General features: G+C 38.1%; 1 protein-coding gene across 3 annotated transcripts in view; it reads left to right on the top strand.

Moving 5' to 3' along the window:
- Positions 1 to 27,759, top strand: part of CFH (complement factor H) — a 121,028-nt gene that overhangs the window by 10,456 nt on the left and 82,813 nt on the right. For all 3 annotated transcript variants that reach the window (XM_018060122.1, XM_018060121.1, XM_018060120.1), the window contains exons 2-7: positions 7,972 to 8,157; positions 8,500 to 8,605; positions 11,471 to 11,547; positions 16,224 to 16,415; positions 21,165 to 21,335; positions 26,088 to 26,261. In XM_018060122.1, the coding sequence (XP_017915611.1) occupies positions 7,972 to 8,157; positions 8,500 to 8,605; positions 11,471 to 11,547; positions 16,224 to 16,415; positions 21,165 to 21,335; positions 26,088 to 26,261 (906 nt within the window). The remainder of the gene's footprint in view (positions 1 to 7,971; positions 8,158 to 8,499; positions 8,606 to 11,470; positions 11,548 to 16,223; positions 16,416 to 21,164; positions 21,336 to 26,087; positions 26,262 to 27,759) is intronic.

Below are 27,759 nucleotides of genomic sequence, written 5' to 3'. Positions count from 1 at the left end.
CAGGAGGCAGGTAAGGTGGTCTGGTATTCCAATCTCTTGAAGAATTTTACACAGTTTGTTGTGATCCATACAGTCAAAGGCTTTGACGTAGTCAATAAGGCAGATGTATATGTTTTTTTCTGGAACTCTCTTGCTTTTTCAATGATCCAGCAGATGTTAGCAATTTGATCTCTGGTTCCCCTGCCCTTTCTAAATCCAACTTGAACATCTGGAAGTTCATGGTTCATGTACTGTTGAAGCCTGGCTTGGAGAATTTTGAGCATTACTTTGCTAGCATGTGAGATGAGTGCAATTGTGTGGTAGTTCAAACATTCTTTGGCATTGCCTTTCTTTAAGATTGGAATGAAAACTGACCTTTTCCAGTCCTGTGGCCACTGCTGAGTTTTCCAAATTTGCTGGCATATTGATTGCAGCACTTTAACAGCATCATCTTTTGGTTTTGAAATAGCTCAGCTGGAAAATAGCTGAGTGATAAAGATAGTTTCAACTTCACTGTGAGTTGCTAAGTTCCTCTCTGTCCTGGGAGTTCCAATTTTCCTTCCCAACAACAGTTACTAATGCTCCACAATCTTTCCAAGTAGTAGAATTTTTAGACATTAAACAAGTTTGCCAATGTCATATTATTTTATTTGCAGCTTATTATGGTTTTAATTTTTATTTGCATTTTGAGCAGTTTTTAATAAGTTTATTGATCAACCTGGATTTTCTTTTTGGTGAAATCCATTCATCTTTTACCCATTATCTTTCTTTTTCCTCACACGTAAGTGATATCATAGTTTTTTAATCTCTCTCTCTGACTTGTTTCACTTAGCAAAAACCCTCAAGAGTCATCCATGTTGTGGCAAATGGCACAACTGACCTCTTTTTATGGCCTAATAATATTCCACTATAGGTATATAGAGCATTTTCTTTATCCATTCATTTGTCAAGGTCCACTTAAGTTGTTTCCTTATCTCGGCTATTCTAAGTAATGCTGCAGTGAGGATGGGAGTGCAAATATCAGAGATACTAATTTAGTAAAGACCATTGACTTTTAACTATATTTAATCTACTTCTATCTGATAAAATTACTGCTATGTTTGAGTTAAAATCTAACATTCAATCCCCATTTCTGTATTTTTTCCTCTCTTTGACCTTGCCATCTTTTGATTTAGTTATTTCTTGTTATTTAACCTTTTCCTGTCAAGCAGGATGGAATTTTTATCTAAATTCTGCTTCTATAATTTTGACAATTAACTTAGAAATTAAAATATGCCTTCTTTTCAAAGTTTGGTATTCATCTATCAGCCAGGGTTCAACTAGAGAAACATAATAGTAAAAGTTTTTCATCTAGGTATCTATCAATCTGGCTTCCCTGGTGGCTCAGTGGTAAATAATCGCCTGCCAGTGCAGGGGATGCAGATTCAATCCCGAGTCAGGAAGATCCCCTGCAGAAGGAAATGGCAACCCGCTGTAGGATTCAGCCCAGGGGGTTCCAAAAGAGTCAGACATGACTTAGCAGCAAAGGAACAACAGAAATCTATCTATCTATTTACCTACCTAACTGCCTATCAAGATAGAGATCTATCATAAGAAAGAAGTTCTCCAATGCAATCATGGCTGTTTATTGTTCTTCAGTCACTAAATCGTGTCCTACTCTTGCGACCCAATGTGACACACCAGGCACCTCTGTCCATGAGATTTCCCAGGCAAGAATACTGGTTCAGTTCAGTTCCGTTCAGTCACTCAGTTGTGTCAAACTCTTTGTGACCCCATGGACTGAAGCATGCATGCCTGGCCTCCCTGTCCACCGCCAACTCCTGGAGTTTACTCAAACTCATGTCCATTGAGTCAGTGATGCCATCCAACTATCTCATTCTCTGCCATCCGCTTCTCCTCCTGCCCTCAATCTTTCTCAGCATCAGGGTCTTTTCAAATGAGTCAGCTCTTCGTATCAGGTAGCCAAAGTATTGGAGTTTCAGTTTCAACATCAGTCCTTCCAATGGATATTCAGGACTGATTTTCTTTAGGATAAACTGGTTGGATCTCCTTGCAGTCCAAGGGACTTTCAAGAGTCTTTCCAACACCACAGTTCAAAAGCATCAATTTTTCAGTGCTCAGCTTTCTTTATAGTCCAACTCTCACATCCATACATAGTTTTGACTAGACAGACCTTTATTGGAAAAGTAATGTCTCTGCTTTTGAATATGCTATCTAGATTGGTCATTACTTTCCTTCCAAGGAGCAAGCATCTTTTAATTTCATGGCTGCAATCACCATCTGCAGTGATTTTGGAGCCCCCCCAAATAAAAGTCTGCCACTGTTTCCACTGTTTCCCCATCTATTTCCCATGAAGTGATGGGACCAGATGCCATGATCTTTGTTTTCTGAATGGTGAGTTTTAAGTCAACATTTTCACTTTCCTCTTTCACTTTCATCAAGAGGCTCTTTAATTTTTCTTCACTTTCTGCCATAAGGGTGGTGTCATCTGAATATCTGAGGTTATTGATATTTCTCCCGGCAATCTTGATTCCAACTTGTGCTTCCTCCAGCCCAGCGTTTCTCATGATGTACTCTGCATATAATTTAAATAAGCAGGGTGACAATATATAGCCTTGACATACTCCTTTTCCTATTTGGAACCAGTCTGTTGTTCCATGTCCAGTTCTAACTGTTGCTTCCTGACATGCATATGGATTTCTCAAGAGGCAGGTTAGGTGGTCTGGTATTCTCATCTCTTGAAGAATTTTCCACAGTTTGTTGTGATTCACACAGTCAAAGGCTTTGGCATAGTCCATAAAGCAGAATTAGATGTTTTTCTGGAACTCTCTTGCTTTTTCGATGATCCAGTGGATGTTAGCCATTTAATCTCTGGTTCCTCTGCCTTTTCTAAATCCAGCTTGAACATCTGGAAGTTCATGGTTCATGTACTGTTGAACTTAACTTGTTGAATTTTGAGCATGACTTTACTAGCATTTGAGATGAGTGCAATTACGCAGTAGTTTGAACATTGTTTGGCATTGCCTTTCTTTGGGATTGGCATGAAAACTGACCTTTTCCGGTCCTGTGGCCACTGCTGAGTTTTTCCAAATTTGCTGGCAGATTGAGTGCAGCACTTTCACTGCCTCATCTTTTAGGATTTGAAATAGCTCAACTGGAATTCCATCAGCTCCACTAGCTTTCTTCATAGTGATGCTTCCTAAGGCCCACTTGACTTCACATTGCAAGATGTTTGGATCTAGGTGAGTGGTCAAATCATTGTGGTTATTTGGGTTGTGAAAATCTTTTTTGTATAGTTCTTCTGTGTATTCTTGCCACCTCTTCTTAATATCTTCTGATTCTGTTAGGTCCGTACCATTTCTGTCCTTTATTGTGTCCATCTTTGCATGAAATGTTCCCTCGGTATCTCTGATTTTCTTGGAAGAGATTACTAGTCTTTTTCATTCTATTGTTTTCCTCTGTTTCATTTCACTGATCACTGAGAAAGGCTTTCTTATCTCTTCTTGCTATTCTTTAGAACTCTTCATTCAGATGTTTATATCTTTCCTTTTCTCCTTTGCTTTTGGCTTCTCTTCTTTTCAAAGCTATTTGTAAGGCCTCCTCAGACAGCGAGTTTGCTTTTTTGCATTTCTTTTTCTTGGGGATGGTCTTGATCCTTGCCTCCTGTACAAAGTCACAAACCTCTGTCCATAGTTCTTCAGGCACCCTGTCAATCAGATCTAATCCCTTAAATGCGTTTTTCAGTTCCACTGTATAATTGTAAGGGATTTGATTTAGGTCATACCTGAATGGTCTAGTGGTTTTCCCTACTTTCTTCAATTTAAGTCTGAATTTGGCAATAAGCAGTCATGATCTGAGCCACAGTTAATCCCGGTCTTGTTTTTGCTGAGTGTATAGAGCTTCTCCATCTTTGGCTGCAAAGAATATAATCAATCTGATTTCAGTATTGACCATCTGGTGATGTCCATATGTAGAGTCTTCTGCTGTGTTGTTGGAAGAAGGTGTTTGCTATGACCAGTGCATTCTCTTGGCAAAACTCTATTAACCTTTTCCCTGCTTCATTCTGTATTCCAAGGCCAAATTTGCCTGTTATTTCAGGTGTTTCTTGATCTGGTACTTTTGCATTCCAGTCCCCTATAATGAAAAAGACATCTTTTTTTGTGTGTTAGTTCTAAAAGGTCTTGTCGGTCTTCACAGAACCGTTCAACATCAGCTTCTTCAGCCTTACTGGTTGGGGCATAGCCTTGTATTACTGTGATATTGTATGGTTTGCCTTGGAAATGATCAGAGATCATTCTGTCATTTTTGAGATTGCATCCAAGTACTGCATTTCAGAGTCTTTTATGAACTGCTATTTCCTTCTCTATGGGATCTTCCCAGATCAGGGATCAAACCCACATTTCCTGCATTAGCAGGCAGATTCTTTACCTCGAAACACCAGGGTAGCCTGCACTGTGGGTAAGCAGGTCTAAACTTCACAGGGCGGAGCACAGGTAAGGAAGCTGAGTCCACAGTACAGTTTCTTCTCTCTTTTTGATCAGGTTCAGTACTGCTTTAAAAGCCATTCAAGTGATGTAATCAGGCCCACACCAGTTATCCAGGATAATCAGCTTGTTTAAAAGTAAGTGTTTAGGATTATATCTGGTCATGTAGCTTCTCAGCAGTACCTAGGTTAGTGTTGGTTTAAATAACTGAGGATGGATGCCCAGTCAGGCTGACCCCTCATCAAAGCTATCACAGCTGATTCATATCTCTTCATTCCCCTGAACATTGTTATCCTTCAAGTTATATCCTTCATTTTCTGTTCTATTATCTCAGTTAACACATGGTTGTCTTGTATTTTATGTATGTGTATGTAGGTATGAATATATATGCATTTTAAATTACATAAGACTACAGTTTTATTGTTTCACAGTTGGTGTTCTCTTAGACTTATTTGTTTAGGTGCTGTTTTTGTTTTTCTTTCATTACAAACCTTATATCTGAGATAGTTTTCCTTTTTCTAAAGTACATATTTTATTTTCCCTTAATGTGAATCTGTAAAGCAAATTCTCTCACATTCCATTAATTGAAATCTTGAACCTTAAAAAATTTGTTCCTTTATGTAGAATTCTAAGTAGACAATTATTGCTTTATGCAGATAGAAGTGATAAGTTAACATCTTCTGGTTTCCATTACTGCTGCTGAAAAGTCAGCTTTAACTACTGACCATTCTGATCCTTGATCACTATAGTATATCTTTATTAGAAACAAAAAATCTATAATACCTTCCCCCTTACTCTTATGCTAACATTTAGCCATATGATTAAATATTCCCCAAAGACAATTTTCATAAACCATAAAATATTTCCTCAGGTGAATGTACTACAATATGACAATATTCACATTAACGTATCTTATTTTTTCCACTATGAAAATGTTGGAATAAACATTCTGTACATAAGAATCTTAGAAAAACTTTTATTATTGCTTTAGGATCTTTTTTTGGTTTGAAAATCTTTAATTTACATGAGCATTTTTAAGATTCTTTATAATTGTCATCAAATTGCTTTAGTGATTTATACCTCTAATTTTATTTAATATAATATTTATAACATTTCTTTTTCTACAAAATCAGGTGTCATTCCCTTTACATTTTTGTCATTGAAATTTGCCCAAAAAAATAACTTACACTTAATTGTGATGTCTTTTATTTTAGTAATGGTTATATTATCAGCCATTCTTAAGAAAATGTTCTATCATCCTCCTGTATTTTTCTTTTGGTTGTGTTATTGCAAGAAGTGCTTTTGTGTGGAAAATAACTTTGCAGAAATTTTTCCTTTGAATTTTGTATAGATTAAATCTTCATAAATAGGATTTTAATTAAAAACATTCTAATATGTATATACTTTTTACAATTTACTTTATTTCCTGAATTCATGAGTTTCCTAATGACAGTTTTCTGAGAAAAGTAGGGATTCGATTTTACTCCTTTTTATCTTCAGTGGTTTCTAATTGCTAGAGTGCCAGAGTGGGTTTCAATTTGGGATTGTCAATCACATTTACACATACACTTGACCGCTCCAGCCCCAAGGTTACTGAGGTTCAAGAGATTATATAGAATTGGTGGTAGAGCAGACTGTACAAGATCTTGATGAAGATTTCAGACACCTGGATATGTCATCTCTTTGAATACATATTCAATAACTTCCTTACTAGAGTGACAACACTTTGTCTCCATATCCATTTTTGTTTCTTCAAACCTTAGAATAGTGCCTAGTATTACCTGAATTTAAGAAAGAATGTGCGGTGCTGTGCTTAATCTCTCAGTTGTGTCCAACTCTGCGACCCCCATGGACTGTAGCCCATCAGGCTCCTCTGTCCATGGGGACTATCCAGAGAAGAATATGGAGTGGGTTGCCTTGCCCTCCTCCAGGGGATTGTATCAACCCAGGAACTGAACCCAGGTCTATCACATTGCAGTGAATTCTTTACCGTCTGAGTCACCAGCGAAGCCCAAGAATATTGGAGTGGATAGCCTATTCTTTCTCCAAGGGGATCTTCCAAACCCAGGAATTGAACCAGGTTCTCCTGAATTGCAGATGGATTCTTTACCGGCTAAACTACCAGAGAAGCCCTTAGAAAAGAGCAGAATTATAGAAATCAATCAAATTGCCAACATGCGCTGGATCATCAAAAAGCAAGAGAGTTCCAGAAAAACATCTATTTCTGCATCATTGACTATGCCAAAGCCTTTGACTGTGTGGATCACAATAAACTGTGGAAAATTCCCAAAGAGATGGGAATACCAGACCACCTGATCTGCCTCTTGAGAAACCTATATCCAGGTCAGGAAGCAACAGTTAGAACTGGACATGGAACAACAGACTGGTTCCAAATAGGAAAAGGAGTACATCAAGGCTGTATATTGTCACCCTGTTTATTTAACTTATATGCAGAGCACATCATGAGAAAACGCTGGGCTGGAAGAAGCCCAAGCTGGTATCAAGATTGCCAGCAGAAATATCAATAACCTCAGATATGCAGATTGCACCACCCTATGGCAGAAAGTGAAGAGGAACGAAAAAGCTTCCTGATGAAAGTGAAAGTGGAGAGTGAAAGAGTTGGCTTAAAGCTCAACATTCAGAAAACGAAGATCATGGCATCCAGTCCCATCACTTCATGGGAAATAGATGGGGAAACAGTGGAAACAGTGGCAGACTTTATTTTTTGGGGCTCCAAAATCACTGCAGATGGTGACTGCCGACGTGAAATTAAAAGACGCTTACTCCTTGGAAGAAAAGTTATGACCAACCTAGATAGCATATTCAAAAGCAGAGACATTAATTTGCCAACTAAGGTCCATCTAGTCAAGGCTATGGTTTTTCCAGTGGTCATGGATGGATGTGAGAGTTGGACTGTAAAGAAAGCTGAGTGCCAAAGAATTGATGCTTTTGAACTGTGGTGTTGGAGAAGACTCTTGAGTCCCTTGGACTGCAAGGAGATCCAACCAGTCCATTCTGAAGGAGATCAGCCCTGGGATTTCTTTGGAGGGAATGATGCTGAAGCTGAAACTCCAGTACTTTGGCCACCTCATGCGAAGAGTTGACTTATTGGAAAAGACTCTGATGCTGGGAGGGATTGGGGGCAGAAGGAGAAGGGGAGGACAGAGGATGAGATGGCTGGATGGCATCACCGACTGGATGGATATGAGTTTGAGTGAAATCCGGAGTTGGTGATGGACAGGGAGGTCTGGCGTGCTGCGATTCATGGGGTCGCAAAGAGTCGGACACGACTGAGTGACTGAACTGAACAGAACTGAACTGAAAGTGTAACTATTTATCTTGAAAGTTATTCTTACAAATCTATGCAGATTTAATTTTTGTAAGGTTAAAAAATATATATTAAGACTTACATTGGATGGACCTGTATAGGTTTTCTTTAAAGCAAAAATAACCTAAAAATACTGCATTTTTCATTGTATTTAAACACCTTTTTTTTTTTTTTTTGTAGACTGTAAAGAACCCCCTCCCAGAAAAGAAACAGAAATCCTGTCAGGTTCTTGGACTGAACAAACATATCGAGAGGGCACTCAGGCTACATATAAATGCAGCCCTGGATACAGAACTCTGGGGAGTATTGTAATGGTGTGCAAGGGTGGAAAATGGGTGTCTCTTTATCCATCGAGGATATGTCGGAGTAAGTAATTCCTACTTTTGTGAAAACTGTGAAAAGTCGTGAAAATAACTATTTAATTAATAAATAACTAACAAATGCTATTGTGGCAATACTGGCTGAATTCTATCACTAGTGTCATTTAAATACAAAGCAATATATCCTCATCATTCTTAAAAAGGGGTTGTCATCTTCCAATATTAAAAGAAAAATGTCATACAGATAACTTTGGCATTTTTCACTTTTCTATATTTCCAATTCTGTCCTCTAAAACAATATCAGGTATCCTTGTTCTTTAACTCCTATGTAAATTGTTACTCTCTGTGCTACATGCTAGCATCATATTCTTTTTCTTTTTCATTTTAGAAAAGCCCTGTGCACACCCTGGAGACACTCCATTTGGTTCTTTCCATCTTGCAGAAGGAACTCAGTTTGAATATGGTGCAAAAGTTGTTTATACGTGTGATGAGGGGTATGTCATCAACAGAAAGAGCAGTTTATAATTCAGATCTTTCATACTGGAAAGAGTAAATAGAAACTGACCTTATTTATATGTTTAAGGTTATTATATTTTTCTATGAGCATTTTTATATGTAACACACAAGTAATCTGAAAATGTAAACTATAATGAAAATCATTATATTTGGATAATATGATCATCTCCTCAACATTGAACAATTAAAACGAATTATAATTACTCTGGTAGAGTATAAGTTACAAGAGAGTGGGAAAATTGTACACATTTAAATAAAAATTCTCTGCAATGAGTCCTCACCGTATCCTATTATGTGCAGAATAAGAATTCCATATCTCAGGGGCAGTGGGAATGGTAACAAAATTAGAGAACGTGGCTCTATTTTGATAAAATTGTATACAATTTATGAGAAATCAGACTAACTGAACACTGAAATAATAACTATCATTCTTTACGTTTCCACAATCTGTAAATTACGCTTATCATGCAGACCAAAAATGCTGCTATGCTCAGAAGAGGTGACTTTGTGCCTTCTAAGCACCTGCTGGATTCCCACAGCTCAGCTAGTCTTAACCCTGTGTTGTGACCTCCTCAATGTTCTTTTTTTCTTGTGACTCCCAGCACCTTGTTTTGAAGTAAGTTTTATACATAGGAAAACTGGATCGTTGTACTTTTATATTATATAAATATACATAGGGTGAAGAAATTACACGTGGAATCACTATTCACTCCCTATTTATTCCTTGATTTGAGGCAATAGAATATTTTAGAGCTTAGGCTTTGAAGTAAGTCCGTATTCCAAAACGCTACCACTTAATAACTATATGTATTTTTAGAAAATAGCTCTTTATTCCAATTTCCTCACTTACAAAAGCAGAAACATAGCAAGCACATCACGGACTTGGTGGGAGAAATAAGTACGGCAGGCTTTGAGCAAGCTGGGCTGCTTCTCAGGGTCTCCTCAGCCGGGAACGCGCGGCCGGGCTGGGGGATTCCCGCGGGCGGGGCGGCGCGGGGCTCAGGCTCCAGAGCGCAGTGGGCAGCGCGGCGCCAGCACAGGGCCCCAGCCTGAGGCGCCCGGGCGGCCATTTTGAGCTGGGAGCGCCGTCTGAAGGGCTGGCTCTGCGGCTTCGGTATGCGGGACCCTGTGAGCCTGCCAAAGGAAACTTAGCGCGGAGGGGAAATAAGGTTAGATTTATTCCCCAGGTTCTATTTTCATTCCCCAGAAATTTGAATTTCCGGGGTTAGCCGGTGGCAGTCGGAGGATTTGTGTAGAATTTCGCAGAACTCCGGAGAGAGGTTTGCGCGAATGACTGGGTCCCTGGTGGAAAATAGTCAGCAGGAAATGTTCCTCTGTTAGGCGGAGCCAATAAAGGAGCCACAGAAGAACCTTTGACAACCAATTATCTTGTTCCTTCGTGTGACAGGGGCACAGAGTAAAAGTTTGAGTTCAAGTTCCCGTGACTTCCATTTACTCTATTGAAACGATTTCTTCCTTTAGAGAATTAGAAACAAATCAACCCCAATCCAAGGAGGCAACGTGTTTTTTGAAGGAGAGCGTTTTTTCACTTGTGTAACTAGCAGGACAGCTCTCATTCAGGGTCAAAGGAAATGTTTGTCCAGGTACAATTCTTTGGAAGTTTATCAGAGGCCTTTTTTTTCCCCCCCAAATTCTCTCGCTTGTGGTTATCAAAATGCCTTTCCTTATTTATTTTTTGAGTTAAAAAAAAATGTCTTTTTGCTTCCAATTGTCAAATGTAGTAAATTTGAGAAGGTTTTTTTTTTTTTTTTTTTAAAGCTTTGTATTTTGTATGGAGAAGGAAATGGCAACCCACTGCAATATTCTTGCCTGGAGAATCCCGTGGACAGGACAGCCTGGTGGGCTGCCCTCCATGGAGTTGCAAAGAGCCAGACACGACTGAAGCGACTTACCATGCATGCCTTGGAGAAGGAAATGGCAACCCACTCCAGTATTCTTGCCAGGAGAATCCCAGGGACAGAGGAGCATGGTGGGCTGCTGTCTATGGGGTCGCACAGAGTCGGACACGACTGACGCGACTTAGCAGCAGCAGCAGTATTTTGTATTGGAATATAGCAATTAACAAAGTTGTGATAGTTTAAAGTGCACAGCAAAGGAACTCAGCCATACACATATATGTATCCATTCTCCCAAACTCCCATCCCATTCAGGCTGCCACATGACATTGAGCATTGTTCCCTGTGCAAGTACAGCATCTTTGGTTTGAAGCTCAGGCTTGATGAGTTAGTATAATTTCACACTGAATTACTTATGTAAGCGGACTTGACTTGGTGACCACACTCTGGAAAACATCGCCAGGATGGAGATGAGAGATGGAGACAAGTGCTGACAATAAACCACACCGAAATATTCTTGCTCGCATTGTCCTTGATCATGTTTAAAAAAAGTACAGTGTCCAGAAAATATCACAATTGTGGAGGGTAGGACTATGGATAGAAATATGGAAAAAGAGTGGACTGGGGTAACATACAGTGAACTGTTGTTTACTGCTTTTATCATCGTCTCATGTTTTTTATCTTTGATTTTAGTGATAGTTCATGGAGCTTATTACATTGTTAAGTGTACCTCATTAACTGACTCAACCAGAAAAATAAAAGTGCATGAAACAGTTATGAGTTTGTTTCACAAACCAAGGATTTTGATAATTTAAGTCCATGCACCTGAGGGCTTAATTAAGGGTCTTTCCTGAGGCGGGAGGGAAGCATGTGCTCTTACTAATAGTTTTCCTTGAAATAGAGTTTCTGGATATTTGAAATGGTATCAAACTTAAAACTGCATATAAACACACATCAGCTCACAATTCTGTTATTTTTGATTTTCAGGTATCAGATGCTGGGTGAGATGAATTTCCGTGAATGTGACACAAATGGATGGACCAATGATATTCCCATATGTGAAGGTAGATGTAAAACTGATTTACAAGTATATTAAAGCATATGTTTAAAATATGGATTTTGGGGGGAAATGTCTTACATTAAATATTCTTAAATTCTATAATTAAATATTTCTTACTCAAATTATTTTTGTGGATTCTACTATAGTACAGAGTTGGATGTAATCTTTTATTGCTATGCTGTTAAGTGTTTCAATAACCACAAATAAATACAAGTTTATCTAATCTAATAGTCCAAGTATTACAGACTAGAAAAAAAAATTCTAAGTTTTGTTTTTCCTTTTGGATTCTAACCACTGGGAATAACATATATATCACATTAAAATGAAGAGAGTTTCAGCTTTATTAATAAAGGAGCACTCAGCCAAATAACTACCCCAATGCAAGGATCTCAGATAAAAGCTTAACTAGAGAACATAGTTTAGGCATCTCCTTCCTCCTGCCTGACATGAGCAGTTTTCCTATGGTTTTAGTTTACTGAAAAGAGCCAGAAACTAAAGAAGAGCTCTGCCCTTTCTTACTGATCCATAAAGCAGAGAGAATGGAAAAATTGCACATCCTGTTTTCAGATTTTAAACCACTGATTACAATCTGTAGTCATCAAGAAAATAAGAGTCCTTTTGCTGTCCACCTGAAACTATCACAACATTGTTGACTATACTCCAATATAAAATAAAAAGAATAATCTGTTGTCATCATGAAAATAACTTTTCCTAGTTGAATGGTGATGAGTAAGTAGAGAGGAAAAAGAAGAGGTAAATGCAAGGCAGAGAGAGTGGAAGGGAGGAAAGAGAGAGAAAAAGACAGAGGCAGAGGAAGAAGGAAAGAAAAACTGATCACTCAAAATTCCTGTTTTCTGAAAAAGAGAGTGGGAGATCTTTCATCAACAGAAATGAGAGAAAGGGGATAAATGTTCTAGGGAACATCCACACTGGAATAATCTGGAGTGATTCTTAAAAACTGAAATTTTGGATCATAAAGATCGACTGAATCAGTGTTCCTTGGGTGATAGGGCAGGGAGCTAGCCACAGAGTTTCCATTTAACAAGCATCGTGGGAGATTCTATTCTAAAATAAAGGTTGACTTTCTTAAACCTAAGGGATATTGGAAAATAATAAGGAAAATAAAAAAAGTGCTCTAGTTATTTTGATATAGAAGAAGAAGAAAAATTAAAGACTATTTATTTATTGAAGTACATATAATCAGAAAGTTTGCTTTTATACCTTTTAAGAATACAGCTTTGTATTACTGTGGGACTTAAATGGAAATTTTGTATTTAAGTATCTCCAACTTATATTTATCAGTTATGTAAGAAACACTTTTTTTTGCTACTACAAAATATGTCAGATCAATTCAGTTCAGTCGCTCAGTTGTGTCTGACTCTGCGACCACATGGACTGCAGCACGCTAGGCCTCCCTGTCCATCACCAACTCCCGGAGTTTACTCAAACTCATCTCCATTGAGTCGGTGATGCCATCCAGCCATCTCATCCTCTGTCATCCCCTTCTCCTCCTGCCCTCAATCTTTCCCAGCATCAGGGTCTTTTCAAATGAGTCAGCTCTTCGCATCAAGCGGCCAAAGAATTGGTTTCAGCTTCAACATCAGTCCTTCCAGTGAACACCCAGGACAGAAGGGACTCTCAAGAGTCTTCTCCAACACCGCAGTTCAAAAGCATCAATTCTTCGGTGCTCAGCTTTCTTTACAGTCCAACTCTCACATCCATACATGACCACTGGAAAAACCATAGCCTTGACTATATGGATCTTTGTTGGCAAAGTAAGGTCTTGGCTTTTTAATATGCTGTCTAGGTTGGTCATAACTTTCCTTCCAAGGAGTAAGCATCTTTTAATTTCATGGCTGCAGTCACCATCTGCAGTGATTTTGAAGCCCCTCAAAATAACGTCAGCCACTGTTTCCACTGTTTCCCCATCTATTTCCCATGAGTGATGGGACCAGATGCCGTGATCTTTGTTTTCTGAATGTTGAGCTTTAAGCCAACTTTTTCACTCTCTGCTTTCACTTTCATCCAGAGGCTTGTTAGTTCTTCTTCACTTTCTGCCATAAGGGTGATATCATCTGCATATCTGAGGTTATTGATGTTTGTCCCAGCAATCTTAATGCCAGTTTTTACTTCATCCAGCCCAGCGTTTCTCATGATGTACTCTGCATATAAATTAAATGAAAAGGGTGACAATATACAACCTTGTTGTACTCCTTTCCCTATTTGGAACCAGTCTGTTGTTCCATGTTCGGTTCTAACTGTTGCTTCCTGACCTGCATACGGATTTCTCAAGAGGCAGGTCAGGTGGTCTGGTATGCCCATCTGTTGAAGAATTTTCCACAGTTTGTTGTGATCCACACAGTCAAAGATTATGGCATAGTCAATAAAGCAGAAATAGATGTTTTTTCTGGAACTCTTGCTTTTTTGATGATCCAACGGATGTTAGCAATTTGATCTCTGGGTCCTCTGCCTTTTCTAAATCCAGCTTGAACATCTGGAAGTTCACGGTTCACGTATTGCTGAAGCCTGACTTGGAGAATTTCGAGCATTACTTTGCTAGCATGTGAGATGAGTGCAACTGTGCGGTAGTTTGAGCATTCTTTGGCATTGCCTTTCTTTGGGATTGGAATGAAAACTGACTTTTTCCAGTCCTGTGGCCACTGTGAATTTTCCTAATTTGCTGGCATATTGATTGCAGCACTTTCACAGCATCATCTTTCAGAATTTGAAATAGCTCAACTGGAATTCCAACACCTCCACTAGCTTTCTACATAGTGATGCTTCCTAATGCCCACTTGACTTTCCATTCCAGATGTTGGCTCTACGTGAGTGATCATACCATCGTGATTATCTGGGTCATGAAGATCTTTTTTGTACAGTTCTTCTGTGTATTCATGCCATCTCTTCTTAATATCTTCTGCTTCTGTTAGGTCCATACCATTTCTGTCCTTTATTGAGCCCACCTTGCATGAAATTTTCCCTTGGTATCTCTAACTTTCTTTAAGAGATCTCTAGTATTTCTCATTCTATTATTTTCCTCTATTTCTTTGCACTGATCACTAAGGAAGGCTTTCTTATCTCTCCTTGCTGTTCTTTGGAACTCTGCATTTAAATGGGTATATCTTTCCTTTTCTTCTTTGCTTTTGGCTTCTCTTCTTTTCAAAGCTATTTGTAAGGCCACATCAGACAGCCATTTTGCTTTTTTGCATTTATTTTTCTTGGGAATAGTCTTGATCCTTATCCTCTGTACAGTGTCATGAACCTCCATCCATAGTTTATTAGGCACTATATGTCTATCAGATCTATTCCCTTAAATCTATTTCTCACTTCCACTGTACAATCATAAGGCATTTGATTTAGGTCATACGGTTTCGTGGTTTTCCTTACTTTCTTCAATTTAAGTCTGAATTTGGCAATAAGTTGTTCATGATCTAAGCCACAGTCAATCCCATTCTTGTTTTTGCTGACTGTATAGAGCTTCTCCATCTTTAGCTGCAAAGAATATAATCAATCTGATTTCAGTGCTGGTCATCTGGTGATGTCCATGTGTAGAGTCTTCTCTTGTGTTGTTAGAAGAGGGTGTTTACTATGACCAGTGTGTTCTCTTGGCAAAACTCTTTTAGCCTTTTCCTTGCTTCATTCTGTATTCCAAGGCCAAATTTGCCTGCTACTCCAGTTGTTTCTTGACTTCCTACTTTAGCATTCCAGTCCTATAATGAAAAGGCCATTTTTTGGGGTGTTAGTTCTAGAAGGTCTTGTAGGTCTTCATAGAACTGTTCAACTTCAGCTTCTTCAGCATTACTGATTGGGGCATAGACTTTGATTACTGTGATATTGAATGGTTTGCCTTGGAAACGAACAGAGATCATTCTGTTGTTTTTGAGATTGCATCCAAGTAGCAGTACTTCGGACCCTTTTGTTGAGTATGATGGCTATTCCATTTTTTCTAAGGGTTTCCTGCCCACAGTAGGAATATAATAGTCATTTGAGTTAAATTCACCCATTCCAGTCCATTTTAGTTGGCTGATTCCTAGAATGTTGACGTTCACTCTTGACATCTCCTATTTGACCACTTCCAATTTGCCTTGATTCATGGACCTGACATTCCAGGTTCCTATGCAATATTGCTCTTTATAGCATCAGACCTTATTTCTATCACCAGTCACATCCACACCTGAGTGTTATTTTTGCTTTGGCTCTGTCCCTTCATTCTTTCTGGAGTTATTTCTCCACTGATCTCCACTAGCATATTGGGAACCTACTGACTGGGGGAGTTCATCTTTCAGTATCCTATCTTTTTGCCTTTCCATACTGTTCATGGAAAATATATACACTTTCATTAAAAATGAAAGTGAAAATATATATACTTTCATTACAAAACTCAAGGTGATAGTGTTTTTTGCTTACTCCCACAGGAAAGAATCAGAGATAAGCTTACTACTATTATTGTTTTTCTTTGTTTTTACTTAGTAGAATTTATTTCTGGCTAACAGTTTTAGCAAATAAACACATCTTTAAAAAAGTAATCTTGCTGTTGGTTATATATATATAATGTATATATATACAATATATATACAATATGTACAACCAATAATGTCAAATTTATATATACTCATTTTTTCATGATAAGGTTTTAAAGTTTTCCAGTTTCATTAGAAGAAGTTATGTTTATTTTTTCAGTTGTTAAGTGTTTCCCGGTGACAGAACCAGAGAATGGGAAAATTTTCAGTGGTGCCCTGGAACCAGACCAAGAATATACCTATGGACAAGTGGTACAGTTTGAGTGTAATTCAGGCTACATGCTGAATGGACCCAAACAAATACATTGCTCAGCAGGTGGTGTTTGGAGTGCAGAAACTCCAAAATGTGTAGGTAAGATAAACTTACTCACTTACTGTTGGTTTGATTAATTGCATGAGTTTAGTTTTTTTTTCATGAAAATATGCCTTTCAAAACATTGTGCATCCTATAGGATTTGAAAAATACTAACAATCGCTAGCATTAATTCAGCACTTACTATTTTACAGTAGGTAATCTAAACTGTTTACAAGTGTCATCTATTTAACCTTCCAAATGGTCATGTAATTTATGTACTGTGTTCATGTCTGTTTCATAATTGAGGAAATCATGGTGCAAAGAAATTAAATTGCATGTCCAAAATGATCATGGTGTATATGGTAGAGGTAAGATTCAAACCTAGGTTATATGACATTAAAGTCCATTCTCATAACCATAATTAAAGTGTAATTGACTCATGACTAAACTAAAATTTTAAGCATTTCTGCTATAAGTTTTAATATTAAAACTCTAAAAGGTTATTTTATATTTGAAAAACTAAACATTCAATGTTTATCTCTACTGATGTATCATGATGACATTCTGTCTTTGAATAACACTTCTAAAAGTGGTCCTGTTTTATACTTGCACTGGAAGTTTAGTATAAATATTGCTGATCTGAATTGAATCCACTAAATAAATTTTTGTCTGTAAATAAAAGTTCTGTAGTAACCTGTAAATCAGCATTTCTTCAGTCGTAATACTGCTGACCTTGGCCTCATGACCAATATGATGATTTTATTGTTGTTCAGTTGCTCAGCAGTGTCTAACTCTTTGCAGCCCCATGAATTGCAATGCACCAGGCTTCCCTGTCCTTCACTATTTCCCAGAGTTGGCTCAAACACATGGCCGTTGAGTCAGTGATGCGATCCAATCATCTCATCCTCTGTTGCCTCCTTTTCCTCCTGCCCTAAATTTTCTCCAGCATCAGAGGTTTTTCCCAATGAGTCGGCTCTTTGCATCAGGTGGCCAAAGTATTATTGGAGCATCAGCATTGGCATCAATCCTTCCAATGAATATTCAGGACTGATTTCCTTCAGGATTGACTGGTTTGATTTCCTTGCAGTCCAAGGGACTCTCAAGAGTCTTCTAGCACCACAGTTCGAAAGCATCAGTTCTTTAACACTCAGCCTTCTTTATGGTCCAGCTCTCACATCAGTACATGACTAGTGGAAAACATCATAACTTTGGCTATACAGACCTTTTTTTTTTGGCAAAGTGATGATTCTGCTTTTTAAATTTTGCAGTATGTACTCTGCATGTAAGTTAAATTAGCAGGGTGACAGTATACAGCCTTGACATACTCCTTTCTCAATTTTGAACCAGTCAGTTGTTCCATGTCCAGTTCTAACTGTTGCTTCTTGTCCTACCTACTGGTTTCCCAGGAGGCAGGTAAGATGGTCAGGCGTTCTCAACTCTCAAAGAATTTTCCACAGTTTGTTGTGATCCACACAGTCAAGGCTTTAGAATAGTCAATGAAGCAGAAATAGATGTTTTTTCTGGAGTTCCCTTTCTTTTTCTATGATCCAGCAGATGTTGGTGATTTTATCTCTGGTTTCTTTGCTTTTTCTAAATCTGGCTGTACATCTGGGGGTTCTTTGTTCAAACATTATTGAAACTTAGCTTGAAGGATTTTGAGTATTACCTTGCTCGCATGTGAATGAGTGCAATTGTGTGGTAGCTTGAACATTTTTGGCATTGCCCTTCTTTGGGATTAGAATGAAAGCTGAATTTTTCCGGTCCTGTGCCACTGCTGAGTTTTCCAAAATTGCTGGCATATTGAGTGCAGCACTTCAACAGCATTATCTTTTAGGATTTGAAATAGCTCAGCTGGAATTCCATCACCTCCACTAGTTTTGTTTGTAGCAAGGCTTCCTAAGGCCCGCTTGACTGCATACTCCAGGATGTCTGACTATAGGTGAGTGACCACACAATTGTGGTTATCTGGGTCATTGAGATCTTTTTTGTACAATTCTTCTGTGTATTCTTGCCACCTCTTTTTAATCACTTCTCCTTCTGATAGGTCCTTCCTGTTTTTCTCCTTTATTGTGCCTATCTTTGTGTGAAATGTTCCCTTGAGAACCTCATGATGGTTTTTGCTTTTGTCATAATGTATTATGTCCAATTTATTTAAAATTACCATACCTTTTTTTTTTTAACCAATACTTGTTTGGGATAAATTTCTACCATATATATTTTTTAACATTATCTAATATCTCCAAATTATTTACATTTTCCTAATCTAGTCTGTCCTACAGTGAGACGCAAAGAGAAGTGTTCCTCTTCCTAGAAAGTCCTTTTTACAAAACTATTTCGAGTTAATAAAGATGAACATATTTATATGCAGTATAGTAGTTACATATACTCTAAAGATCATATGGTGGGACTTGTGATTTAGTTGCTGAGTTGTGTCTGACTCTTGCAACCCCATGAACTGTAGCCAGTAGGCTCCTCTGTCCATGGGATTTCTAGGCAAGAATACTGGAGTGGTATGACATTCTCTTCTCCAGGGAATCTTTCTGACCCAGGATCCAACTTGGGTCTCCTGCATTGCAGGCAGGTTCTTTACCAACTGAGCGAACAGGGAAGCTCTAGAGGATTGTGGGTGGGGTTTGTTTTTTGCATAAGTTTCTGTGGTTAGTGAAATCTTTCAGAAATGACTGATGCAAAACATGTCTTAAAGGAAGAATGAGAATCTTTAGATGAATTGAGGCAGGGAAAAGCAAACCAGTCAGATGGAGAGGAAGGGGCAGTGGCTTTGAGGCCTCTTTGAGCATGAAGCCCCTTGTTTCCATTGTTCTCAGGGGCCTTAACGTAGGATGCAGGCAGAGAACAAGTCAGTGATGGAGTGAATATGGGCAGTCCAAGGTTCTGAGGGGTGACACACACCGTGCTGAAGGATTAGGCTTTTATGCAGACTGGTTTGGGAATCAATGCAGCATTTTAAGTGGAATAGTGAAGTAACAGGAAAAATATCATTAAGTTGCAAACAGGAAAGAAAAGATTGAGATGAAGGGAGAATACAATCTGGGAAATTAGTAGCTGTTGCTGGAATCCCGGGGAAAATGTTTGAGAGAGGACAGTGTGAAAGATGATGGCCAGCTTTTGTTTGTTTGTTTGTTTGTTTTTGACAGAAACTTGAAGGGATGGCAATCACAAGAGCTGGTCAGTTGCTTTTTGGAGATGTAATACAACAAGTTAAATTAATTTCTTTGATAAAGTATCTTGCTAATAATTATTATCAATAACAAAATATATATATATATAATTTTTACAGATCATTTGCTAAAATTATGTATCAAATTTGACCTACTTAAAAAAATATGGTATTTTAATTACATAGCAGAACTACATGAATTTGTGTAAGTTGAATGCAACATCTGTGATACAATTCCTTCATATTAAAAAAAAATTCTGTAGTTATTTCTATGTAAATTATTTCCATGAGAATATTTTCCCTCAAAAAACACATATATTCTTCTTGAATACATTGATTTTTACTTTCCCATTATATGCAAGTATTAGAACACTTAATAAGTGCCTCAGCATTACAACTGGAAATATTATATGGTAAAAGAATATTGAATGATATGAAAAAAGTTCATTATGTATAGCTAATTATTATTTTTTTAAAGCAAGTTTAAATGATTTGGAATTGAGATCACATATTTTTTCTACTTTTGATTATGTTTGAAAATTTTTATGAAAAGCTTTTAAAAAATGATTTATATAGAAGAGGCCTATGCACTATCATATGGAGTGAAGTAAGTCAGAAAGAAAATCAAGTATTGGGTATTAACACAAATATGTAGAATCTGAAAAAATTGGTAGAGCTGATCTCATTTACAAAGCTGAATCAGAGACACAGATGTAGAGAACAAACTTATGGATACCAAGGGGGAAGGGGAAGTGGGATGAATGGTAAGACTGGGATTGACATATATAGAGACATTATTGATACTATGTATAAAATAGAAAATTAATGAGAACCTACTGTATAGCGCAGGGAACTCAGTGCTCTGTGGAGACACAAATGGAAAGGAAATCCAAAAAAGAAGGGATATATGTATACATATAGTTCATTAACTGAGCTGTACAGTAGAAACTAACACAGCACTGTAAAGCAAATAAATACCAATAAAAATTAGGTAAAATAAAAATAAAAACAAAGCCTAGAAAAAGTTGAAAAAAAGAGAAAGGCATTAAGCACATGATGTTTTCTAGCTTTCTACAAATGAAGGACAGGGGACAACATAAATATTTAGTAATACCAAATGGGTAAATATCCTTTTGATGTAATTTCCCACAGCTCTAGACATTGATGTTCAGATTCATTCAGAATATTATAATATATAAAATGCTTAAGCTATAACAAGTATCTTCTTTATATCACATTAATCTAAAATAAAGCAAACTATATGGAAAACCAGGATACATATGAATAGGCTGTTTTACATAAATCACAATGAAACTACATTGGTATTCAGTTTTATATATATAGCTGATGAAGTTACTGGACATTATTTATTTCAAGAGGACTAATTTATCCCCCAACTAAATAAATCAGCAATAAGATTTAAATCAGAATTTTAACTTTCTTCCAAAATGAAAGTTAAGAACAACTGATAAATTGTTCATCAAGCATTCAAGTCAAAACAGGACTTTGTTTGGTGGCCTAATTTACTTAACGGAATGGAAACAAAAGTTGTATCTTTATATAACTTACCTGGGATATAGTACTTTGACATATAATGGACATTTTGGAATTTAACCCCTTTTGTTTAGAAATTTTCTGCAAACCACCTGTCATTTTAAATGGACATGCTGTACTTCCAAAGGCAACTTATAAGGCAAACGAACGAGTTCAATATAGATGTGCAGCCGGTTTTGAATATGGTCAGAGGGGAGATACAATATGCACTAAATCTGGATGGATTCCAGCTCCTGCTTGTATAGGTAATGTTACATTTCTTCTATATCTTTTGTTGTATATTTTATTACAGTTCCTTTAACTCATATACTCCTTACCATTAAGCAGTTTATTTTTTCTCACAATGGAGTATTGATGTTTATTTGTTGTTGTTTAGTTGTTAAGTCATGTCTGATTCCTTTGAGATCCCATGGACTGTAGCCCGCCAGGCTCCTCTGTCCTTGGGATTTCCCAGGCAACAATACTGGCATGGATTGGGACTCCCTTCTCCAGGGTATCTTCCTGACCCAGGGACTGAACCTCTGTCTCCTCCATTGGACGCTTTACCACTGAGCCACCTGGAAAGCATGACTTAAAAGAAAAAGATTATTGCAAATTGATCCTTGTTGTGTACTAACAAAGTTGATATAAATGACTGAGTAGAACTTTACAAATCAGAAAGGACTATGTCAAGGGGTAGCACACTATTGTGTGGCACACAGTTGTTGTGCAGTCATGAAGTTGTGTCCAACTCTTTGCAACCCCATAAACGGCAGCATGCCAGGTTTCCCTGTCCTTCACTATCTCCCAGAGTTTGCTCTGACTCATGTCTATTGAGTTAGTGATGCCATTCAACCATCTCATCCTCTGTTGTCCCCTTCTCCCCCAACCTTCAATCTTTCCCAGCATGAGAGTCTTTTCTAGTGAGTCAACTCTTCACATCAGATGGCCAAATCATTGGAGCTTCAGCTTCAGCTTCAGTCCTTCCAATGAATATTCAGGGTTGATTTCCTTTAGGATTGACTGGTTTGATCTCCTTGCTCCCCAAGAGTCTCTCAAGAGTCCTCTCCAGCACCACAGTTTGAAAGCATCAGTTCTTTGGTGCTCAGCGTTCTTATGGTCCAACTCTCTCATCCATATATGACGACGGGAAAAACCATAGCTTTGACTAGACAGACTTCTGTTGGCAAAGTGATGTCTCTGGTTTTTAATATGCTGTCTAGGTTTGTCATAACTTTTCTTCGAAGTAGTAAGTGTCTTTTAATTTCATAGCTGCAGTCACCATCTGCAGTGATTTTGGAGCCCAAGAATATAAATTCTGCCACTGCTTCCAGTTTTTCTCCTCTACTTGCCATGAAATGATGGGACCAATTGCCATGATCTTAGTTTATTGAATGTTGAATTTTAAGCCAGCTTTTTTACTCTCCTCTTTCACTTTCATCAAGAGGCTTTTTAGTTCATCTTCGCTTTCTGCCATTAGGGCGCTATTGTCTGCATACCTGAGGTTGTTGATATTTCTCCTGGCTATCTTGATGCCAGCTTGTGATTCATCCAGTCCAGCAACTCACATGATGTACTCTGTATAGAAGTTAAATATGCATGGTGACAATATACAGCTTGATGTACTCCTTTCTCAAATTTGAGCCAGTTTGTTGTCCCATGTGTGGTTCACGCCATAGCCCTAGCTCAAATCCAGCCTGTCCCTTTTTTGTAATCTAAGACTTACTGGAACAGAGACATGCCTATTTCTTATATGTATTGTCTATGGCTACTTCAGAGCAAAGGCTAATAGAGTTTTGCCAAGAGAATGCATTGGTCATAGAAAACACCCTCTTCCAACAACACAAGAGAAGACTCTACACATGGACATCACCAGATGGTCAACACTGAAATCAGACTGATTATATTCTTTGCAGCCAAAGATGGAGAAGCTCTATACAGTCAGCAAAAACAAGACTGGGAGCTGACTGTGGCTCAGTTCATGAACTCCTTATTGCCAAATTCAGACTTAAATTGAAGAAACTAGGGAAAACCACTAAACCATTCAGGAATGACCAAAATCAAATCCCTTATGATTATACAGTGGAAGTGAGAAATAGATTTAAGGGCCTAGATCTGATAGACAGAGTGCCTGATAAACTATGGATGGAGGTTGGTGACATTGTACAGGAGACGGGTCAAGACCATCCCCACGGAAAAGAAATGCAAAAAAGCAAAATGGCTGTCTGAGGAGGCATTACAAATAGCTGTGAAAAGAAGAGAAGGGAAAAGCAAAGGAGAAAAAGAAAGATAGAAGCATCTGAATGCAGAGTTCCAAAGAATAGCAAGGAGAGATAAGAAAGCCTTCCTTAGTGATCAATGCAAAGAAGTAAAGGAAAACAACAGATTGGAAGGACTAGAGATCTCTTCAAGAAAATTAGAGATCCCAAGGGAATATTTCATGCAAAGATGGGCTCAATAAAGGACAGAAATGGTATGGACCTAACAGAAGGGGAAGATATTAAGAAGAGGTGGCAAGAATACACAGAACTGTACAAAAACGATCTTCACAATGCAGATAAACACGATGGTGTGATCACTCACTTAGAGCTAGACATCCTGGAATATGAAGTCAAGTGGGCCTTAGAAAGCATCAGTACGAACAAAGCTAGTGGAGGTGATGGGATTCCAGTTGAGCTATTTCAAATCTTGAAAGATAATGCTGTGAAAGTGCTGCACTCAATCTGCCAGCAAATTTGGAAAACTCAGCAGTGGCCACAGGACTGGAAAAGGTCAGTTTTTATTCCAGTCCCAAAGAAAGGCAATGCCAAAGAATGCTCAAACTACTGCACAATTGCACTCATCTCACATGCTAGTAAAGTAATGCTCAAAATTCTCCAAGTCAGGTTTCAGCGATACGTGAACTGTGAACTTCCTGATGTTCAAGCTGGTTTTAAAAAGGCAGAGGAAGCAGAGATCAAATTGCCAACATCTGCTGCATCATGGAAAAAGCAAGAGAGTTCCAGGAAAACATCTATTTCTACTTTCTTGACTATGCCAAAGCCTTTGACTGTGTGGATCACAATAAACTGGAAAATTCTGAAAGAGATGGGAATACCAGACCACCTGACCTGCATCTTGAGAAATCTAAATGCAGGTCAGGAAACAACAGTTAGAACTGGACATGGAACAACAGACTTGTACCAAATAGGAAATGAAGTACGTCAAGGCTGTATACTGTCACCCTGCTTATTTAACTTCTATTCAGAGAACATCATGAGAAACGCTGGGCTGGAAGAAGCACAAGCTGGAATCAAGATTGCCAGGAGAAATATAAATAACCTCAGATATGCAGATGATACCACCCTTCTGGCAGAAAGTGAAGAGGAACTAAAGAGCCTCTTGATGAAAGTGAAAGAGGAGAGTGAAAAAGTTGGCTTAAAGCTCAATATTCAGAAAACTAAGATCATGGCATCTGGTCCCATCACTTCATGGGAAATAGATGGGGAAACAGTGGAAACAGTGTCAGACTTTAATTTTATGGGCTCCAAAATCATTGTGGATGGTGACTGCAGCCATGAAATTAAAAGATGCTTACTCCTTGGAAGAAAAGTTATGACCAACCTAGATAGCATATTGAAAAGCAGAGCCATTGCTTTGCCAACAAAGGTCTATCTAGTCAAGGCTATGATTTTTCCAGTGGTCATGTATGGATGTGACAGTTGGACTGTGAAGAAAGCTGAGTGCTGAAGAATTGATACTATTGAACTGTGGTGTTGGCGAAGACTCTTGAGAGTCCCTTGGACTGCAAGGAGATCCAACCAGTCCATTCTAAAGGAGATCAGTCCTGGGTTTTCTTTGGAAAGAATGATGCTAAAGCTAGTACTAGTACTTTGGCCACCTCATGCGAAGAGTTGACTCATTGGAAAAGACTCTGATGCTGGGAGGGACTGGGGGAAGGAGGAAGAGGGGAGGACAGAGGATGAGATGGCTGGATGGCATCACCAACTGGATGGATATGAGTCTGAGGGAACTGCGAGAGTTGGTGATGTACAGGGAGGCTTGGCGTGCTGCAATTCATGGGGTTGCAGATTCAGATACAACTGAGTGACTGAACTGACTGATGGCTACTTCTGCCCTACAATGGTGGAGTTCAGTATTTACGACAGACACCTTTTACCTGAGCTTTATACTAAAAGGAGTTTTGAAACCTGGATTAGGTTATTTGATTACAATAAGAATGATGTGTTCCAAAATCTTAGTGGCTTAAAAAACTAAAGTTTATTTTCTATATATGCTCACTTCCAACCTTCATCAGAACCTGCATCTGCTATGTCTCCTGCATCGGCAGGTGGATTCCTTACCACTTGTGCCAACTGGGAAGCCCATTGTTTTAGATATATAGTCTTAATTAACAAATTTCCCAGAAAACATAGGTCAGCAGGGACCCTCCTCATTATTTTAATTGTCAGAATCAGGGAATGGAGGTATGACCTTCCATGTTCTTCTTTAATCACTGTAGCTGTGGGAAAGGGAATATGAAAATTCAATGACTTTTTCAACTCCCTCCCTAAAGGAAAGCATTACTTCCACATTCATTTCATTGCCCTATGCAATCCCTGTATTTAAGTCTACTTCAAAAGGACAGGGTGTGTTATTGCAACAAGTGTCTGGAGGGAGGAGAATATTTGCCAGCAGTACTTGTAGAAATACAGAAGCCGAGAAACTTGCATAAAGTGGAAAGAATAGCTGAAGTGATACATCATGAATTCTTTGCCAGATGTGGAATATCATGAAGTGTGTGTTGACTGTGGAGAAAGAGGGTTCAAGAGTACTGAGGGTATAGATATATCAGATGAGAAACACAGTGAAGGGAAATGTAAGTGATACAGCAGGAGGGGTATGAGGTTATGCTCATTTTACTGACTTTTGTCCTGTACTAAGAACAAATTAATAACATCCACTTTTATATTTTTATATAATTGATTATTTTAAGGGATGTGATTTTTATACTGTGAACATACCTTTTGTCTTTTCAGAAATAATATGTGATCCTCCTCGTATTCCAAATGGTGTGTACAGACCTGAATTAAGCAAATACAGAGGTCAAGATAAAATCACTTACAAGTGTAAAAAGGGTTTTATTCCTGAAATCCGTGGAACTGAGGCAACGTGTACCAGAGATGGCTGGGCACCTGCTCCAAGATGTGCTTGTATGTTCCATTCATATCTTGACCTTCTTAATTGTGAAATTTCTTTCTCTTAAACATACAACAATGGGGCACCATGCCCTATGCATAGGGCAAATCCAAGTATCTGCCTTACTCTGTATGCTAATTCTGGGCTTTTAGAGGCATTATTTGCTTCTTGAAGTAGGCAATTCTAATAAGGAATAAAAACATTTTTTGTAAAACTAAAAAAACTCTTTTACATTTTTTACCACTCAAAGATAAAATATGGCTGTGTTTTTGAATATATAAATCTCTAACAACCTACTCCACTATTCTTGGCTGGAGAATCCCATGGACAGAGAAGCTTGGCAGGATATAGTCTACAATGATCACAAACAACTAGACATGACTGAAGCGACTTAGCATGCAAAATAATTGTAATACTGGATCTAAGCCATTAAGTAAAAATATCATCACATAGCACCTATTGTTTTATTTTTATTTTATTTTTTTATTTTGTTCTCTTTTTTTTTTAAATTTTTATTTATTATTATTTTTTAAAAATCTTTAATTCTTACATGCGTTCCCAAACATGAACCCCCCTCCCAACTCCCTCCCCATAACATCTCTCTGGGTCATCCCCATGCACCAGCCCCAAGCATGCTGTATCCTGCGTCAGACATAGACTGGCGATTCAATTCTTACATGATAGTATACATGTTAGAATGCCATTCTCCCAAGTCATCCCACCCTCTCCCTCTCCCTCTGAGTCCAAAAGTCCATTGTACACATCTGTGTCTTTTCTCCTGTCTTGCATACAGGGTCATCATTGCCATCTTCCTAAATTCCATATATATGTGTTAGTATACTGTATTGGTGTTTTTCTTTCTGGCTTACTTCACTCTGTATAATCGGCTCCAGTTTCATCCATCTCATCAGAACTGATTCAAATGAATTCTTTTTAATGGCTGAGTAATACTCCATTGTGTATATGTACCACAGCTTGGTTATCCATTCATCTGCTGATGGACATCTAGGTTGTTTCCATGTCCTGGCTATTATAAACAGTGCTGCGATGAACATTGGGGTACATGTGTCTCTTTCCATTCTGGTTTCCTTGGTGTGTATGCCCAGCAGTGGGATTGCTGGGTCATAAGGTAGTTCTATTTGCAATTTTTTAAGGAATCTCCACACTGTTCTCCATAGTGGCTGTACTAGTTTGCATTCCCACCAACAGTGTAGGCAAAACACTCTCAGACATAAATCACAGCAGGATCCTCTATGATCCACCTCCCAGAATTCTGGAAATAAAAGCAAAAATAAACAAATGGGATCTAATTAAAATTAAAAGCTTCTGCACAACAAAGGAAAATATAAGCAAGGTGAAAAGACAGCCTTCTGAATGGGATAAAATAATAGCAAATGAAGCAACTGACAAACAACTAATCTCAAAAATATACAAGCAACTTATGCAGCTCAATTCCAGAAAAATAAACGACCCAATCAAAAAATGGGCCAAAGAACTAAATAGACATTTCTC

This window comes from Capra hircus, chromosome 16 (genome assembly GCF_001704415.2).
Source record: "Capra hircus breed San Clemente chromosome 16, ASM170441v1, whole genome shotgun sequence".
Lineage (NCBI taxonomy): Eukaryota > Metazoa > Chordata > Mammalia > Artiodactyla > Bovidae > Capra > Capra hircus.
The sequence above is the reverse complement of the archived record's forward strand: the minus strand, read 5'-3'. Positions and strand labels throughout refer to the sequence as shown.